The 19,856-nt window shown below is 41.3% G+C and overlaps 2 protein-coding genes across 2 annotated transcripts; one reads left to right on the forward strand and one right to left on the reverse strand.

The window, feature by feature from the left end:
- Positions 1-6,913: 6,913 nt before the first annotated feature.
- On the reverse strand, positions 6,914-11,756 carry LOC310732512 (protein phosphatase 1 regulatory subunit 3E). Its single transcript, XM_083553135.1, has one exon. It carries the CDS (start codon positions 11,346-11,348, stop codon positions 10,404-10,406), a length of 945 nt encoding a protein of 314 aa, XP_083409261.1. The 5' UTR covers positions 11,349-11,756; the 3' UTR covers positions 6,914-10,403.
- A 183-nt stretch (positions 11,757-11,939) lies between these two features.
- Positions 11,940-14,832, forward strand: cUnh16orf46 (chromosome Un C16orf46 homolog). The gene is made up of 3 exons (XM_083553094.1): positions 11,940-12,346; positions 12,450-12,641; positions 13,783-14,832. The coding sequence occupies exons 1-3, from the start codon at positions 12,266-12,268 to the stop codon at positions 14,704-14,706; spliced, it is 1,197 nt and encodes a 398-aa protein (XP_083409220.1). The 5' UTR covers positions 11,940-12,265; the 3' UTR covers positions 14,707-14,832.
- The last annotated feature ends 5,024 nt before the right edge of the window (positions 14,833-19,856 follow it).

Raw genomic sequence — 19,856 nt, forward strand, 5'->3', positions numbered from 1 at the left:
TAGCCCGAGTATGCAGTCTGTTGGAATGAGTCTCCATAGTACACTAACATGCTGAGGCAGATTTTTATTTGATCTGTGAATAGAGGATGATGAGCCTCAGTGTTCTGATGAGTCGATGAATGTCGTTATATCATTACGTCATGAGAGCTTTGTTGAAAATATTCAAGGTATTACTTTATTTGAAGGGTCGTTTGCGCACGTGTGTGTGTGTGTGTGTGTGTGTGTGTGTGTGTGTGTGTGTGTGTGTGTGTGTGTGTGTGTGTGTGGGAGTGTTAAGGGACACCACAGTACCACAGTTACCATTTCGTTAGATGTAAAAACGCTGTATTAGGTCTCAACCTGTGGATGAAGTGTAAAGTCGGTCCTATTAGGCAAACTTCCAGACCATTTATACCTAAAGAAACCGTGTGTGTGTGTGTGTGTGTGTGTTTGTGTGTGTGTGTGTGTGTGTGTGTGTGCTAATGAAAGTGTGTCACATGGGAATCCGGTAACCATCTCTAAATGTCCAGCGTTTGTTTGTTCAGCTTCAGGATTGTTTATTTTCAGCTTGATTCGCAGGAAATGTGTCTGGCCTGATGTTTATGTGAGTCAGCAGCAATCGCTAAGTGTATTAAAAGACTCATGTGAAACTTGGTTTTACTGCTGAAGAAGGAAACTTAAAAAAAAAAAACGTTTTTAATTTAGCAAATGACCCATGAACTTTGTATCTTAAAATTGCTCCATCATTGGTTTGGTCTTTGCGCAACATTACAGGCAGTTGCTACATCCTGGAAGAAACCGAGTTTATACCCAGACATGCTTCGCTAGTAACAGAGTGGAATTAGGCTTCTGATAAAGGAGCGATAGTTTACAGCCGGTTCCTCTCTCAGCTCTGCATGGCTGAAGCTCTGAAAGACAATCTGACCTTCTACACACAACCTCACAGACCAGAGCAATCGATTCAAGGACATGTCTTTTCATCACTCCAGTCTGGCCATTTGGTGGTTTCGTTAATGCCGTTGCGTTGGAGATGAAGGTCAGACCTGCAAAATTACAATCAGAAGAAACATTTTAATATCAAGTAGGTGGATTTACTCAGACGTTTACTATGAGAAATAAAGGTGTTACAATGAGACATTAGAGGAAGTCCATCACTGAGGTTCGTATAGATCAGGGACCTTCAACTGGTGGACTGTAAATACCTATTTCATAAGATGGAATCAAGAATGATCTTGAAGCCAAACTGATGAATAAACACCAATCAGTCATGACATTATGACAGTATAAGATTACGAGTGGTGAAGTGAGTAACACTGATGATCTTCATCATGGCACCTGTTAGTGGGTGGATTTATTTATTAGTCACCAAGTGAACATTTTGCCCTCGAAGTTGATGTTAGAAGCAGGAAAAATGGGCGAGCGTAAGGATTTATAGCACACAAAATTGTGTAGTCTAGACGTCTGGGTCAGAGCATTTTCAAAACTGCAGCTCTTGTGGGATGTTCCTTGTCTTCAGTGGTCATCAAAAGTGCTCCAAGAAAGGAACAGTGGTGAACCGGTGACAGGGTCGTGGGCAGCCGAGGATCATTGATGCACGTGTGAAGCGAAGGCTGGTCCGTGTGGTTCCGATCCAACAGACGAGCTCCTGTAGCTCAAACCGCTGAAGAAGTTCATGCTGTTGATGCTCAATGAGTCACGACTGTTTCAGCAGTAAAAGAGGACCAACCTAATATCAGGCAGGTGGACATGTTGTTATGCAGATCGGTGTTCTTAGATTTATGTAAATGATTTACCAGAAGGAAGCTGAAGTTTCAGAGATTATAAATATAACACAGTGACACTATCTCTATCTCGATCAGCGTAACTATGCATAAATGGAAGTAGGTGTGGCCTTTTAGATTAAACTCTACCTAAACTTTCATACATACCCTACTTCATTATAGGTCTGAAAGTAAGTGGACACTTAACAGTGTATATTGTGTATTTCCCTAAATCTAAGAGGCCCAAACACTGATCCAGCACGACGATGCACCTGCGCATGAACCTGATCTCCATAAGGACATGCTGCGAGAAATTTGGAATTGAAGAACTCGAGCGTTCCACGCAGAACCCAGACCTTCTCAACCTCAACCCTTAAAGCTTTTAAGATGAACTTGAACTGGACCCTCCTCGACTTCTGAACATCAAGATTTCCCTAAAGCTCCTGTAGCTGAATGAAGTCAGATTCAGTTACGATCCGGAATCAAGGAGAAAGCCTTCCCAAAAGAGTGGATCTCAATATAACCACTGCATTTTACAGCCAAGCTTTTAAAATGTATCGTTCAACAAGTACATATAGGAGTCCTGGTCAGGTGGACATCACTTTGAGTTTTTTGCACAGTCAATGCATTGAATTAATCATGTTAATGAACATGTTCTTCGTTTGTCCTGTAGGCTTCTTATGTCCTGATGGGATTTATTTTCACCCAAATGCCCCATGAATTTCATTTACTCAAGCTTACAGGATATATTAGAGGGACAGCGCATGTAGGACGTTTTGGGGACAAAGTGAAAGAATCCCGGTTGAGATGGTTTGGACATGTGCAGAGGAGGGACATGGGGTATATCAGTAGGAGAATGCTGAGGATGGAGCCACCAGAAAGGAGGAAATGAGGAAGACCAAGGAGGAGGTTTATGTATGTGGTGAGGGAAGACATGCAGGTGGTGGTTTTAAAAGAGGCAGATGTAGAGGACTGGAAGGTATGGAGATGGATGATCTGCTGTGAAGACCCCTAATGGGAGAAGCCAAAAGAAGAGGAAGATTTTCCTATACATGACAATCACAGATATTGTATTTATCCTCTCTGGACTGACTAGCGAGCTCATGACACGCTCCGAATGATCTTTCCCAGCATTCAAAGACAAAACATCATTTTTTTTTTTTTACCTTAAAATGCTTTTAATGGAATTGAATACGTGATTAAAATAAAAACCACAATTCAAACTCACCATACAAAAAAAGGACAATAAAAATGCTGTGAGGCATGCTAAACAGCGAGAATACAACATTTTCACTGGTTTTCATTTCAAATCAAGACCAACACTTTTGTACACGGACACAGAATGGAAACGCAGGGTTTTGCATAGATCTAAAGGAACCAACAGAGTAAACAGAACCTAAAGACACTTGGAGAGGTTTTTGTTTTTTATTATAGATATATGAATTTTAAATAAACATCCAGAAATGAAAAAATATTCTAGCACTTTTTAGTGGCATATGGCTGTGTTTCATCTAAACGAGTCGCTTCATTCATGTGTATTGTAACAAAGTCTGCACATCATTGGCTGTCAGCAGGTCACGTGACGCGGCGCGTCAGCGAATCACGGAACTCGGCGCACAGCTAACGTTACACGATGATTCAAAGACAAGACATTTAATTTCGACTTGGAGCAGACAGGATGTTAGAAACGACACACGCCGTCGCAGAATGATGACGTAACATGCACTCAGTGTGTATTGTGAGTAAACAAACAAACAAAAATAAATCCTGAATCCGAATCTTACATTCGTCCGTTAGTCACATTTTTACTAACGACCAACTTTTAATATTAAATCAGATTCTTGATCTACACGTCATAGAACCACGTTAAAAATAATACAAAATACACAAACATCAACCACAGTGGAAAAATATACATTACCAGTCAAACGTTTTCATTTAATATCATCTGAATTTGCATCATATTTTTTTTTTCACGTTTTGGTTACAAATAAAAATAATAAATAATCTATTAAATTAAGGATAGAAATGTGGAATCATTTATAAATAAACAATGTTTTTGCAGTCTATTATCACAATGCCTGTTATCACAATGGCACAAATCAGGTAGCCAGGATCCATATTGGATCCTGTAACTTTAGATTTTTATTTATTTATTTTTATATTAGACTCAAACGTGCGTTTCGGCGTGACGATGACAAAACGAGCTCTATTAGGATTTGGTTTATATGAGTTGGAGTGAAAGATGTTGAGTGGCCTGCTACAGAGCTCCGACCAGTAGATTTTGTGGAGATTCATTCAGCCACAAGAGTTCTAAGTAAAGTCAGGTGCTAATTTAGGTTCAATAGGGTTGGAGCTCTATAGCAGGAGATCTTCCAGTCGAACCTATGGAAAGCAGATCTTCTTGGAGATGGCTTTGTGCACAGGGGCATCGTCATGCTGGAACAAGGAAAATTTGTGTTTCTCCAATTTTATGGTAACAGTTTGGAGAAAAATCATATATATCTGGAAAAGACGGGGGTACCAATACTTTTGTCTATAAAGTATATATATTTTATTAGACCACAAAAAATATATTCATCTGTGAAATATCTGATCTTATGACTGGTAGTGTATTTTTCAGGAAATATATATATATATATATATATATATAATTTTAAATCTCGATAAACTCTGAGTTAACATTGCACATAACTTATCTATTAAATAGTGTACATTACACAGTGATACACTATTTATATACCTACTGGATAAAGTCCATTTTATAGCCTTTTTTTTTCATCAAAATAATTTATCGCGTAGCAGGAAGACACACTTTGTGGAATGAGAAATGTAAAGTAGCTAAATTTCATAAATAACAAAAAAAAAACAAAAAAAAAAACATAGAAGCAGGAATCTAATCTGTGACAAATACACACATCTCCGAACAAAACCAACATAACAACCCAAAAATCAGACACCGAATCCCCTACGGCACATCGCGACCTTGACGTTGCAAAAGGTCAAACTTCACATTTCCAGCGCGCCGTGAGGTCCTGGAACCTCGCCTAGACCTTTCATTCGATCCTTGCTAGCATAATTAGCGTCGCTAAATCGAACTGGTTACAGATCCAATTTTAGATATTTAAGGGTTAATTGCACTTCCGCGTGTGTGTGTGTGTGTGTGTGTGTGTGTGTATTGCTATTAACATGACGTTCAGGGTTTGTTTATTTTGGAAAATAAATCCCAATTAATAGATATACCAGTGTATAAATATACAACATATTCGTGTTTTTTAAAATAAATCCAAAGTGCTGATGATCCCGCAGGAACCTGAACTGGATTTATTTGAGTAGCTACATGACGCCTCGATACGTCCAACAGTAATTTATTACTATCACGCCACCATTTCAGTGTCCTGTGCAAATCATTTCGTGATTTTTTCAGGCAAAAATATAGACATTATAGAGACATCACTAACGTTTCAGAGTGCCAGGTTTAAAGCGGACGTTTGTGTACTCTCAAAGTGCATCATGGGTAACGCACGCACTGTGCATAAACACGCCATCGATTCAGTGTATTATGGGGACGTTCTTCAAGTGAGCAAAGTTCTACATAAGGACATGAATTAGATTTTCATCTTAGAGAAACGTTTATGAAGAATTTATATTGCACCTAAAAAATTATAGTAATGATGTTGGTGCCTTTAAAAAAACAAACAAACAAACAAACAAACAAACAAACAAACAAACAAAAAGATTTTAGAAGCCTTCAACTGACTTTCTGGGGAAAATATTAAAGATTAAAAAAACCTGTTGTTTCAAAATGAAGAGAATTCGGATGTGAATGATACGTTCTGAATGTTGCTTCCTATTGAAGGTCAATCTAAACATCGGATCAGAATTTTTCAGCTGCTGAAATTCCAGAATTTTCCTTATGTTGGCCTTTGATTAGTTTAAACATGCTGTGCTTCCAGAAACACAATAGATTTTGTACTTATAATAATTGAATTGTTTGTTTTATCTCATGCATTAAGTTCTAATGGTATAATTGCACTCGTTTGAACAGAATTCACATCCTTTTGGGACAAAATCATTTCATAAGCATGATGGTGGTTGTATTTTATACAACGAGCCCAATAGAAATGTTTCGGAAGATAAATAAACGTCTTATTGAGCTGATAATTGTGATCCCTCGAACCTACTCCCTCGTTTCATTCAGGATCCATGATCAGTATCAGTGTGCTTTAACTCTGCGGAGAATTTCCATGCATTATTGAATAACGGAAAAAAGAAAAACATCCTGCAACTGGAGTCTACTTTCACAATCAGGTGCTTAAAAGTATGTGCAAAAATCTTTCAGGAAAACATGTACCAGGTTTTGAAATTTGCTTCTGAGAGCTGAAAGCTTCTTCATTTAGTCTGACCTTCACACAGCAGACAAACGATAGTCCTCGTCAAGCTTCAGCGACCGAGGAATCGACAGTCAGATCCGATCTGATCTCGCGGGATAGATTTCTGCTTCGTGAAAAATACGAAGTGAAACATAAAAAAAACAATAATTAATGATGTGAACGAAGAACACGAGGTTCAAGCCGAAACCTGCACAAATGCTACATTTTCTACAACATTGACGACTCGACGCAATACGGCGATATTTACAAAGATGAAACCGCAACACTCGGGCAAGCAAACACACCCAGGACAGGAATGATATATATATTTATATATCTATATATTAACTCGATAAATACATCTAGTTTTGGTTCTACTGCATAAAAATAAAATCTGCTTCTTCTTTTATTTTTCTTTACATTGAACCTGAAAGAATAGGCACTCCAGCTGTTCTGAGAGGTCGAGAATTTCTCACAGTATAAATGTGTTTGGTAGGAAATAGACGTGTGACGTGAAAACAGAGAAACTTCAGGGCGAGAACGTGGGTCAAACGATCCTGTCACGTGAAGGAAGCATCTCTAGACAAGGCGAACGATTGGTCGGGAAAATCCGTACATCAAGACGATGTATTTATCAAAAAAGTGTAAAAATGTTGTTGAAAAAATGTTTTAAAAAAAACTAACAATGACACAAATGTGGTTTGCTGTCAGCCCTATTTGGACAGGATTCAGTTTTAAAAATTGTTTGAGGAAACCAATAACTTATAATAAACTTATTATAATTATTTCAGTCATCGTCTGTTTTTATTTTTATGTCCTTCAAAATGACCTGCTGTTTATTTTACCCAATCGTCTTCATCCGATCAATTTGTCCACCTAAACGTGACTTTTTTCACTGCTGCAACTCGCCTACATTTATTCACCTCGCGAGCGCACGTATCAACTTCCCAAATCATGAAAACATTAATGCTTCGAGTCTCCACCCGGTCTCCATTCTGCCTGCATCGTCAGTCCATTAGTCGGAAGAGAAAACAAAATCAATCAAACGAGCGTGATCCTGAAGGCTGATTGAAGAGCCAGTTAGTATATTACGCACTGATAGAAACCACTTTATATTCACACGTACCACAATATCGTGCAGTATTTAGATTCCTATAAACGCATGAACGAGCATCGCTGACAATACTACAAACATCTGAAATGAGATTCGGTAAATAAACTTCTCCTCTGCTCTCGTTCCGGATTTCATTCAGAAATCTTACATGGGGGAAAAAAATCTTTGATAAAACTAATCCCGTCCAAATAGGGCTTGTGATGCAACAGGTCCCGTTTCTCGTCAAATATTTGTCATTTGAACGTTTTCTTCTCAAAATCACTATACAAGTTATAAGCAAATCTCCTCCGTAGAGCTCAATAAGATCGTTAGGAACTGTGTCTACAGGAGTTTCTAAGCAGTGCATTTTTTAGAAAAGTGATTCGACCTGACGAACGAAAGCTAGCTGTGTGTTCAACGCTCTGATCCAGCCAATCACAATCCAGCATTGACACCATGTGACCAAGGGATAAAATTTTACTGTAACCGCGTTCTGATGTTTTACTTTAAACGCCATCATCAGCAGACCTGGCTAACTAAACGATATCCAGCATTATAACCACCGACGTGAAAACCGAAAGCACGTCAGTTCACCTTTCACACGATAGTACAGTCGTTGTCAGCTAGCTAGCCGACCTGCTGTAGACCAAACGTGTGGCTTTTTTTTAAAGCTCTATTTTCATTCGAGGAGCAAAAATAAACAGAACATCAGGTCATATTGCATCATCTCAAATGTCACTAATTCTATATTAATTCTCCGCTTCCTACAGAAACGCTTTAACATCATCCCGCTAACAAGCATGCGGTGATACGAGGCATCAGCACGGCTGTAAGTTCATCAGCTGTATGTTCGTGTTCTTGCTTGTTCTATATTGCAAATTTATACAGTGTCTGTGAGAAGTGTTGAAACACCCAGTTTTTTGTTTTTTTAAGACACGTGCAGGTTCCTTTTGTTTTCTATGCAACAAACACAGTAGGAAAAAAAATGTCAAAAACACAAGAATTGGAAAGTAAATGAGTGGAAGAAAGTTCTGGAAAACTTTCAGTAAAGAGAAGATATGACCAGATTCTCCCTCACCCCCACAATTACACATGGAGGTGGAAGTTTAAAGGTTTGGGCTTGTTTTGGAGCAGGGAAGGTTCCGGAATGTGAAAGGAATCCTGAACCAACATGGCTCCCATTCTACACTTCATCACCATGCAGTTCCGTCTGGACTTCACAGTACAACCAGACGATGAGCCGAAACGCACGTCTGAGTTCTGTACGTGTTATTTAGAGCCAAAGTCGTCTGGAATGTTATCTATCATGGAACCACCTGATTAGTCACCCCACCGAAATCCTATTGAACTGCTCCGGGATGAACTTCATCATAAGAAAGAACTAGTGAAGAACATCGTTGGCAAGTTTTTGGATGCCCAGAGTGTGTAAAGCTGTTGTTCATGTTAAAAGAATAATTTTTAAACAATATAAAGTGGAACATCTGAACATTTATAGATTTGTTTGGTCAAAATCTTCATACCATTACATGATTGAGATTGTTGCATAGAAACTAAAGGAACGTGCATGTATCTCTAAAACCCCCCACAAAACTGTAGATATCTCCAAACTTTTTCCAAGCTCTGTACAAATGTTAAAACGTTTAAAAGGTTATTCGAGGTCAGTGATTGGACCGGACCATTAAGTGTGTAATGATTTCAGCATGGTTTTCTCATTTTGGTGCTATTTGGCTGAACTTCTGCCTGCTTCTAAACTCCTGCTTCTTATTCAGCTACAACAACAACAAAAAAAGTGTGTTTACAATAAAAAAGGAAAAATCTATGCAAATTCGATTTTCCACTCAGACCATCCCTTACCTCGCCTTGTGATGAGATGGAAACTTCCGGGCAGGTTGTTGGAGATCAACTTTTTGAAAGTCGCGTAATCAGTCCCGGAGTTTGGTCGATTGACGTTCTTGTGAATCTCGAAGACGTCCAGGGCTCTTTATTACTAACAAAGATGTTTCTTCTCAGCCCTTTCTAACCGGCGTACGAGTATAACTCAGCTATAATACAAGTATTGATCGCAATTCTGCGTTGGACGATGGAAGAGAACGACTGTACACGCGGCGGACGCGGATAAAACGTGTCACGAGGCCTGGAAGCCACATCACCTTTCACAACAACGGCGCTTTTTCATCTAAAACAGGACGATATTCGGCGCTCCGTCAAACAGAATAGCAGTCTATTGGATACATAAAAGACCTTGGCTGAGTTGAGATTTGATATACAATGTTGTGTGCAAAAGTTTGCATACCCCTGCTTATGAATAATAAAAACGATAAGGCATCTAACGCATGTCAAGTGGTTACGGTTTTCTTCCCTTTACAGTACACTTATACGTCAATACGTATAGCTTAGGACATTTATTATATACACACTTGGCCGATTTGCTTTAAAGACCTTGTCACGTGTTTTTTTTTTTTTGCTAACCCTTTATATATTCGAGATGTAAAAGCATATTAGACACTTTAAACGAAGCTCATTTAAAGGGCTTAAATTAATTAGAGCACGCTAATGGGAATGAAGAGCTCGCTACTAAAGATAACCGTACATGATTTTACACCACTGAGACCAAAGACAGCTGCCAGCATCGAACATGAGCACTGCTGCTGTGACTGATGCTCATCTAAAACCACCAGAACGAGGAGGATGCCATTGGATGGCACGCAACCTCGTGGGACAATCGAATAATATTTTGGTATAAAAAACAAATCCGAGAGCAAAACATCAACAAAAAAATTTTCCGGATCGTTCAATCAAAATCTTCAGAAAACCTACATGCTTTAGAGGTTTGATTATATAATCTAGCAGGTAGGTTTTATGAAGATGTTTTTCGCATCATAACAGAGGTAGGATTCTTAAAGGATGCAGGATGCACAGCCGGCTTTAGTCTCGGTATAATAAAAATAAATCTTTATGCGAACATGTTATTTCTAGAAGCGTAAAGGGGGTGCAAACTTTTGCACTCTGTCTATCTAGTGACCAAGGATTTTATCAGATCAGAGGAGAGCTTTTGGAAAAAAATAAAAGCATCATTAATTTGAATACATGAGGAGCCATGAGTGTACTGTAGATGCACTATAGATACAATGCAGGCCTTATAATCAGGTGCACACACACACACACACACACACACACACACACACACACACACACACACTAGATGAAGTGGATCCAGCCGTTATCCCATTCGCGCGGAGGAGAGATTTTGAATCGGTGGCGTCGCACTTTGTAGTTCTTGCCGTCGTTGTTGTCCCAGAAGTCGTCGCCCCCGACGCGGTACCGCACGGCGAACTGGAGGCTGCCGCTGCCCTCGACGAAGGCTGGCGTGACGATCTTGAAGTGGAACTTGTCGGTGAGACCGTCGCTCGACTGCGGCACGTATGACGCTGGCACGTCTATGAAGGTCAGCCAGTTGTTGAGCGAGTAGCGCAGGGTGACGCGCTTCTCGAACGCGAGGTTCACGACGCGCACGAAGCCCGAGATGCTGAACTCGTCCGTCTCCACGGACTCCAGCAGCACCCTGGAGACTCGGAGGCGCTCCTGGAAGTTGGGCTGAGCACCCGGACAGGTGAATAGAGTCTCCACGAAGGTGGACTGCGTATACCCGTTGGAGTGATCGAAGTTGTTCAGGTGGAGAGCTCGTGCCTTTTTGAACTTGAACCGGTCAGGTGTTTCGGGAACGTCAGTGTCGTCGAAGTGGCGTATGGAGATGAGCTCCAGACCGAGCGAGTCAGCGAAGCGCACTTTCTTCTGGCTGGATGGGCTGCAGATTCGCGCTACCTCCAGCTTGGCCCTCTCCGCGGAGCTCGGGAGGGATTTGCAGCGGCGGCGTTGGCCGGGACTCGTTGGAGGCTTCGGGAGGGATTCACGGCCGCGCGGTTTCTCGTCCACGACGCGCATCCCGTGCGGCTCGCAGTCACTGGTCACGGCCTCGGATTCCTCCTCTTCCTCCTCTTCTTCACCCTCGGTCTTCTCCCCGTCGTCCATCTTCTGGTTGGCGGTCAGGCTCCCAAATAAGCCGGCGATGCAGCTGTAATTTCTCGGCAGGCAGTTTTTCGGAGGCAACATGACCGCGACTTCTCCAGTCGCTTCGGTTTCCATAAACAGATAAAAACCCAAAGAAATAAAATTGGAGTGCCGACGTGTAAACAAAAACGTGTCCGGTCAGCAATGATAAGAACCGGCTCAGATATCACAAGCGTCCGTGCCTCCGTGCGCGCGCGCCGGTGTGTGTGTGTGCGCGCGTCTGCGTCTGCGCGTCTGCGGCTTTCTGCGCGTCTGTTTGCCTTCACATCTCCTCGCCACTGCGGATCTTCTGACACTTCGATTCGTTCTTCTTGTTGCAGAAATGTCGCCCGAAACAAAGAAACAAACCTGGCGCTCGCACCGGTCTACGGAAGCTGTGCGCAGGCTGCACCGACGCGCTGATCTGCGCTGAGCATTGCGGAAGCGATGGTTCCTCTCCTTACACACACGCACACGCACACGCACACCTCCTCGGGGGAGAGCGCGCGCACGAGAGAGAGAGAAAACAACGTGCACACAGTCACGTTGCCAAATAGACAGATTCAGAACCAGAATCAGAACCAGAACCTTGAAAGGAAATATAGAAAGACCCATCACTGTGTGCGCAAATATGTTAATTAATGTTTTTTCGGTTTTGTTTAATTTATCTAGACGTCACTTCTGGTAATAATATGTGTGTGTGTGTGTGTGTGTGTGTGTGTGTGTGTGTGTGTGTTACAACCCAGGCTATATTATATATTGTATCTAATCAAATGACTCCAAACATATTATTTTCAATGAAATAACACACTTCTTTCTCCTCCTGAGGATCCCCGATCATCTACAAGAAATAAAAAATAAATAGAAAATTGACTTCGCACTTGCGACCTTGAGGCCACGCCCCCTAAACCTCAATGCCCCACCTCCTTTTTTGTTGCGTCACTGTGCCGTGCGCACCGCTTCCCCTTTGATCTCCATAGCAACGGCACGTAACGCTGAGGACGCGCAAATAAATGTCTCGCCGCTCCTCAGACCGACACCTCAAACTTCATGATGAAACTCCAGAGACAGGTTTAGCCTCAGACACACATCAGGTTAGTCTCCATTTCTCCGGTTTCTCTTTCGCTTACATTTCAGCCGACGGGTTTGTTATGACGTCAATGGAAACGATTGACGCGGTTTCCCCCATTCACATAGGAATACCAGAAATACTCTTTGGACATGGATGATGAGCAAACCGCTAAGAGGTTGGAGAAGCCAGACTGCAGTGCTCTGACGGGCAAGCTTTCCAAAAGATGTGTGGAGGTGCTAGTGGATATGAGTGAGGAGATCTCTGAGAAGGAGCAGCAACCTAAGGAGATTTTTGACCAGACAGGCTGGGATGAAGCTGTAAGTGTGTATAAGTATAATGTCTGCATCTGCACCAGTACATCTACACCAATGCATCTGCACCAGTACATCTACACCAATGCATCTGCACCAGTACATCTACACCAATGCATCTGCACCAGTACATCTACACCAATGCATCTGCACCAGTACATCTACACCAATGCACCTGCACCAGTACATCTACACCAATGCACCTGCACCAGTACATCTACACCAGTACATCTTCACCAGTGCATCTGCACCAGTACATCTACACCAATGCACCTGCACCAGTACATCTACACCAGTACATCTTCACGAGTGCACCTGCACCAGTACATCTACACCAATGCACCTGCATTTGAAAAAAATTTTATTTTCCGTTTCTTGTCTAATGCTTCTAGATGCTCCAATACCGAATGAAAATTGAGATTTTTAAAATATATTATTTTATGCAAATTTTTCACATAAATGGTGCCAATCACTCTGAAGCTGGCTGTATTTATGAGTCATGAATCTTAATGAGATATTTTGTGTCTGTGATGAAAAATGATGACGCCGGAGTACACGCCGATCAGCATAACATTATGACCACCTCCCTAATATCGTGTTGGTCTCCTTCTGCTGCTAAAACAATCATCAACATCATCAACATCATGAACTTCTTCAGCGGTTTGAGCTACAGGAGCTCGTCTGTTGAATCGGAACCACACGGATTAGCCTTCGCTTCTTACGTGCATCAATGTGCCTCGGACGCCCGCGACCCTGTCGCCGGTTCACCACTGTTCCTTCCTTCCAGCACTTTTGATAGATTCTGACCACTGCAGACCAGGAACATTCCACAAGAGCTGCAGTTTGAGAGACGATCTGACCCAGACGTCTAGACGTCACAATTTGTCGGTCAAATCCTTACGCTCGCCCATTTTTCCTGCTTCTGACATCAACTTTGAGAACAAACAGGTGGCGTGATGATATAATCAGTGTTATTCATGTCACTGCTCATAAAGTTATAATGTCATAATGTTATGCCTGATCGGTGTATCTTAATGTATTCCAGGTTATAAGTGCTTATTAAGTTTCATAACGATGGTATTATTGCCTGACATATTTTGGATGTGGCTGTAAAATCATGAGCATCACTCATGTTCTCTGTTGACAGATCCGAAGTTGGAGAGAGTGTTCCCCCTTGTCTGGCCTCTTTGCCCCATTACAAAGGAGCAAAAAGGTCAAACCAGAGGACCCGGCTCCTCATTGTATTCTTTGCACCGATCTAAAGGACCCAAAGCTCCCAGAAAACGTTCCCAGTCATGCTGCTTCGCACGCTTCCTCCGAGAAATCCGAGGAGCCTTCGACAAGCAACTGTTCCTCGTCTCCGGAAGACCTAAACAGAACCCCAAGCGCCACTACTATTTCCTCATCCACAGAAGAAGAAGAACCACCAGATTTCAGTCTCGAGAACGTGAGCTCGCAGAAAGAACGTGTTTTAGGAAACAAGCTGCTGTACGGATCTGGGCAGGTTTCACCTGACAAAGTTCTCCCTTCCCAAATGCAATCGGATTCTCTTCTCCAGAAAGGTAGAAATGATGGAAAAATGGCGCTGCCCGGTCGGGTTATGGTGCTGCCACCGGTGAAAATGTCAGCGCAATCCAACTCTACTCTGAGCAACTCGAATCCTTTGAAGAGGACAGAAGACGGCTCAACAAGACCGATTATTATTAGGGAGAGAGTTAATGGGAATCAAGAACAAATGGTGGTTATTTCTCATCCCAACTCAGCTGTAGGCACCATTACTTCTAAGCAAGGACCAACACATCACCAGCATCACCTATTAACAACTTTAAACATTTCCAGAGGGTATCAGATTCCCATCAGGACCTTGGCAGAGACTCAGCCAGTTTCCACCTCTGTCCTGGAGCGAAATTTCAGAGCGGAGGAACTGATCAGGTGTGCTTTGAGGCACAAGTCTGGACACAGATCACGGTTAGGAATCAAGGATAAAACTCTGAAAAGAGAAGAACCTGAGCTTCCCAAGCTGCTGGGCACCAGGGTCCAGATCGCAGTCTCTAATCACCGATTACTGTAGCTTCTCTCTTTCTCTCTCTCTCTCTCTCTCTCTCTCTCTCTCTCTCTCGTTCTCTCTCTCTCTCTTTCTCTCTCTCTCTCTCTCTCTCTCATCTGGTGGACATTAAAAGACGTTTGCATGCTGAAATGATGACGTACTGTATCTTCTCGTTCTGAACATCTTTACACGTTTGCTGTTACCTTGATGTGTTTGATTCCTTTTATACCTCTGCAATTTGGCAACAATTTTTTTTTAAATGTATTTAAAAAAGAACACAACTGTTTGTTTTATTTATTTATTTATTTATTTATTTTTGTTTATGAGCGCTTTCAAGTTTTCGTTCTGATCACGTACGTCCTGTATTGCATCGCCAAAAGTATTCGGACACCCGACTTTTTCACCCATACGTGTTTTGTTTTCCCCCCAAACTGTTATCAATATAGATGAAGGCACGCGATGGTATAGGACGTCTTCTTAAACTAGGAAACCAAACCTGTTCCCGCATGACAAGTGCACAAAGATATCTCCATGAAGATCTGCTTTTTGGAGACTGGAGTAGATGATGTCCTGCTATAAAGGGATAAATTGGAACACCTCACCGAGATCAGTACCTGACTTTACTAACATCCTTGTAGCTGAATAAATCTTCCACAAGCACAACCCAAAAACATCTTCCCAGAAGAGTGGAGCGTATTATAAGAGCAAATGTGGACTAAACGTTAAATGTTAAAAAAAGGAGCACGTACCAATCCTATGTTCAGGTGTCCACAAACTTTTGTCCAAATATACACTTTATTAAAATGTAAAGGAAAAAAAACAGTATAAAAATATAAACGTTTTTAATATAATAATGAGTTCCTATAGGTAATAACTGCACAGTTGATGTAGGTGCTGTAATATTTTATATACTGTACATTATTCTGTAGTAAAAAAAAAAGCATAAATGGAGGTTTTTCACTTTAGAAATGGAAAGAAGACCAGACATGGTGAGAAATCTGAAATTGTCCTAAAGCAGCTGAAAGTGAAAATCCTTGATTCATGTAACCCTTCAGATTCAGATTCAGCTCTACAGTTTCACTGTGATTTTAAGATGCCAGGTAGAAGAATATTTCTTTATTTGGTAGCAGATGTTCTCGAGTGCCTTGAGGGGGAAAAAAATTGGCAGTCACTGTTCTGAATTATTAAGGTTTTTATTATTAACGATGAGTTTCCACATGCGAGTTCAGGCACACTCGAAGAACAATACATTCATACTTTCATACGATAACAAAGAAATTTGTTGAAATAATGTTATTTTTTTTGTTGTTGAAATGTTTGTTGTTTTTCAGTAACCTTTATAATATAATAACTGAATGGAAATGAGTTTCATTTCTGTTAAAACGATGTTCTCCAAGGCAACAATAATCAGCCTGAAATGGCCTTTTTTAACATGACTGATTTTTACACACACGCGTTTTAATTCTGTTCTGCTTTAATGGATTCCAGAGAGGATTTCTGTGTATTTGTTGTAAAAACAAGAAATTACTTTAATTCCTAATGATTAGAAAACCTGTGGCAGAAAACAAACCAACCATGGACCATATTTTTAAGAAGAAAAAAACAATCTGAGCATAATTGGTATTTTAGAGGATGTAGGAAACAGTGGAGCAGTGGTAGAGGATGGAGAGATTCATGGTGATGTGGTAGAGGATGAAGGGATAAGTGGTAGAGGGATAGAGGGCTCGGTGGTAGAGGATAGAGGGATCGGTGGTAGAGGATGGAGGGATCAGTGGTGGAGGATGGAGGGATCAGTGGTAGAGGATGGAGGGATCAGTGGTGGAGGATGGAGGGATCGGTGGTAGAGGATGGAGGGATCAGTGGTAGAGGATGGAGGGATCGGTGGTGGAGGATGGAGGGATCGGTGGTAGAGGGATAGAGGGATCGGTGGTAGAGGATGAAGGGATCAACGGAAGGGGATGGAGGGATCAATGGTAGAGGATGGAGGGATCAGTAGTAGAGGATGGAGGGATCAGTGGTAGAGGATGGAGGGATCAGTGGTAGAGGATGGAGGGATCAGTGGTAGAGGATGGAGGGATCAGTGGTAGAGGATGGAGGGATCAGTGGTAGAGGATGGAGGGATCAGTGGTGGAGGATGGAGGGGTCGGTGGTAGAGGGATAGAGGGATCAACGGTAGAGGATGGAGGGATCAGTAGTAGAGGATGGAGGGATCAGTGGTAGAGGATGGAAGGATCAGTAGTAGAGGATGGAGGGATCAGTGGTAGAGGATGGAGGGATCAGTAGTAGAGGATGGAGGGATCAGTGGTAGAGGATGGAAGGATCAGTAGTAGAGGATGGAGGGATCAGTGGTAGAGGATGGAGGGATCAGTAGTAGAGGATGGAGGGATCAATGGTAGAGGATGGAGGGATCAGTAGTAGAGGATGGAGGGATCAGTGGTAGAGGATGGAAGGATCAGTAGTAGAGGATGGAGGGATCAGTGGTAGAGGATGGAGGGATCAGTAGTAGAGGATGGAGGGATCAATGGTAGAGGATGGAGGGATCAGTAGTAGAGGATGGAGGGATCAGTGGTAGAGTCTTTAAACCACCTCAACTATCATGATGATATTTGTGAAGGTAAATATCTCTTCCAGGATGATCTTCACCCAGTGACGTGACTCTTGAAGGAAATGGTTGCACCAGAACTCACAGACAATACAGTTTTAGCAATAACTCATGTTTTCCGAAGCCAAATGGCACACACTTAAATGAGATGTTTCTCCAGGACCCTGGTGTTAAAACATACAGCTACAGAACAGAAGACAGAGCAAACGACTAAAGTACGTTATTGAAAATCAACTGAACACACTAATGGGGTTAAAAACTCATGGGATCATTAATGTATATTTTTTCATATTATATTTATAATATATATTAGATTTCTAAATATAATTATGGGCTAGTAAATCCATTTCTGTTCAAAATGCAGAAAAGTTCAAGTGGTCACATAGTAAACAACTAAAATATAATGTCTCTATTTCTCAAAAGTTTAAATTTAGATGCTAAATTAGAAGAGAAGAAACATTCCATGGGAACTAAAACGCAAACGCTTGATGAAAAAAAAACAACAACTTTCATTGTTTCTTATTTAGAACTCACGGCTACTTGGAGGAGACGTCCTCGTTACCCGGCAACCGAAGTGCCTCGCTACAACAATGTGCTCGCCGTCACTGGGCCTCACATAACTCAGCGTGGTTACGGTTTCAGAGCTGTCTGTATTTAGAAATTCTGCATATCTGTGATCTATCTTATTCTTCAGGTCATGTGAAGTGTCAAACCATGAAGCTAACACTGTGCTGGAATGCTGACCCCAGAACTGTGTGACTCGACCGGTACATGCACTATAAGGACTTTATATGTAGACAGCTTTATGTAGTTCTTCTCCAAACAGGTGGACACCTGAGCATAAAATTGGTGTCCATTTAGACTGCATTATAACCTCGACTCTTCTAAAATGATGTTCCACTAGATATCTGTGGAGTTCTGTGCTCATTCAGACACAAAGGTGTCAGTAAAATCAGGTACTGATATAGGTGAGAAGGTGAGGAGGCCTGGGGTGCAGTCAGCATTCACATTCATTCCAAAGGTGTTCAAAAGGGTTTATAGCTGTATAACAGGAGATCTTTTACTCCAAGCAAAGTAAAGCAGATCTTCAACAGGGGCATTGTCATGCTGGAACACATTTGGGTCTCCTGATTCAAGTGAATGGAAAATTTCCTGCTACCAGATCCTGAGACGTCCTGTATAATTGTGTCTCTCAAACTTTGTAGTAACATTTTGGGAAAGAACTACACATGGCTTAAAAGTCAGGTATCCCAATACTTTTGTCATATAGTGTATATATAAAAAAATGCACTTTATTTACCGAATTAATGTGGAACTTTCTGTCCAATGAAGACAATTTGATCTCGACAGAATTTTATTTGGAGCAGCTGCTGCAGCCTAAACAACAACAAAAACACAGTTAATTTTATACATAAAATCTGAAAAAAGAAATCCACATGACCAACTTAAAATACATTGATTAACAGGAGGAAAAAAAGGGAAAATGTAAGAAAAATCCAAATGTAGTCAAACTCGATGACATGTTTTTATCAGAAACAAGACTGCGTACACGCTCTTCTGAAAAGAGAATGCAGACGCTTTCAAGTAATCTACAGGTATATGCTTTTGTTCTTTCCTCATAGCGTGTGCGTTTGTGTGTGTGTGTGTGTGTGTGTGTGTGTCGGATGTAAATGTCTGCCTTGGCTAAGCACCGAGACAATAAAAGAAAATCCTTTTTTCGGGTCACAACGTCGGACACAGTGTCATTTACATTCCGTTGCTAATAAACGGAAAACAGGCAAAGCCATGTTGTGTTAGAAATACTGGAATAACATGAGGCTATAAATGGCAAATATATAGCGAGCGATAATGATGAATAAACGAGGTAATAAATAAAGCGTAATATAATACAGAACGAGAGAAATGTACGAACTGGAAAAGAGAGAAAGAACTAGCGCTTTAAACAAACAAACAAACAAAAAAAACCCATAAAAAAGATAAAGAAAAACCACAATGTTCGATGCAAGATAAACGTCTTCATACGGCGCCTGTCAAAAGTGTGGAAACACCTGGTCTTTTATGGTTCTTCAGATTTTCCTTGTTGTTTTTGCAGAAAACTCGGTAAAAATGCCAAAATGTGACTTTTTTTTTTCCTTTTCATCCCTAACAGAAGAACTTAGAGAACAGGAGAGAAGATGTGATCAGACTCCTTCACCTACTGAACTTCTCTGGGATGAACTGCATCATCAAGAAATCACCATCTAGTGAAGAACAACTTTGGGGAGTTTTACAGGAGGCACAGCTGAAATGTCTGGTTGCTGAAAGTGTGTAAAGTTGATCATCATGCTTTGTCTTTAATGAAAAAAAAGCAGAACTTCCAAACAATTTATAGATTTGTTTGGTTGAAGTCAATCGTTATACCGTTAAATGACCGAGTTTGTTGCAGAGAAACAGGAGGAACGTGCACGTATTTCAAAAACTGTAAAAAGACTCCACACCTTTCACAGGCGCTGCATTTCGCCGCTTAAATTAAGGCACCGACGCTAAAGCAAAGTAGTGAAAGTAGTGCTTAAAGGTTCCGTTTTGCTGTAAA

This window comes from Silurus aristotelis (assembly GCF_946808225.1).
Source record: "Silurus aristotelis genome assembly, chromosome: 10".
Classification (NCBI taxonomy): Eukaryota; Metazoa; Chordata; class Actinopteri; order Siluriformes; family Siluridae; genus Silurus; species Silurus aristotelis.

Bases quoted from the DNA above. Each gene is read 5' to 3' on its own strand.
- cUnh16orf46 (XM_083553094.1), top strand. From the start codon at position 12,266: ATGTCTCGCCGCTCCTCAGACCGACACCTCAAACTTCATGATGAAACT. The intron at 12,347-12,449 runs GTTAGTCTCCAT...CCATTCACATAG, and splicing joins TAGCCTCAGACACACATCAG to GAATACCAGAAATACTCTTT. The intron at 12,642-13,782 runs GTAAGTGTGTAT...CTCTGTTGACAG, and splicing joins AGACAGGCTGGGATGAAGCT to ATCCGAAGTTGGAGAGAGTG.
- LOC310732512 (XM_083553135.1), bottom strand. From the start codon at position 11,348: ATGGAAACCGAAGCGACTGGAGAAGTCGCGGTCATGTTGCCTCCGAAA.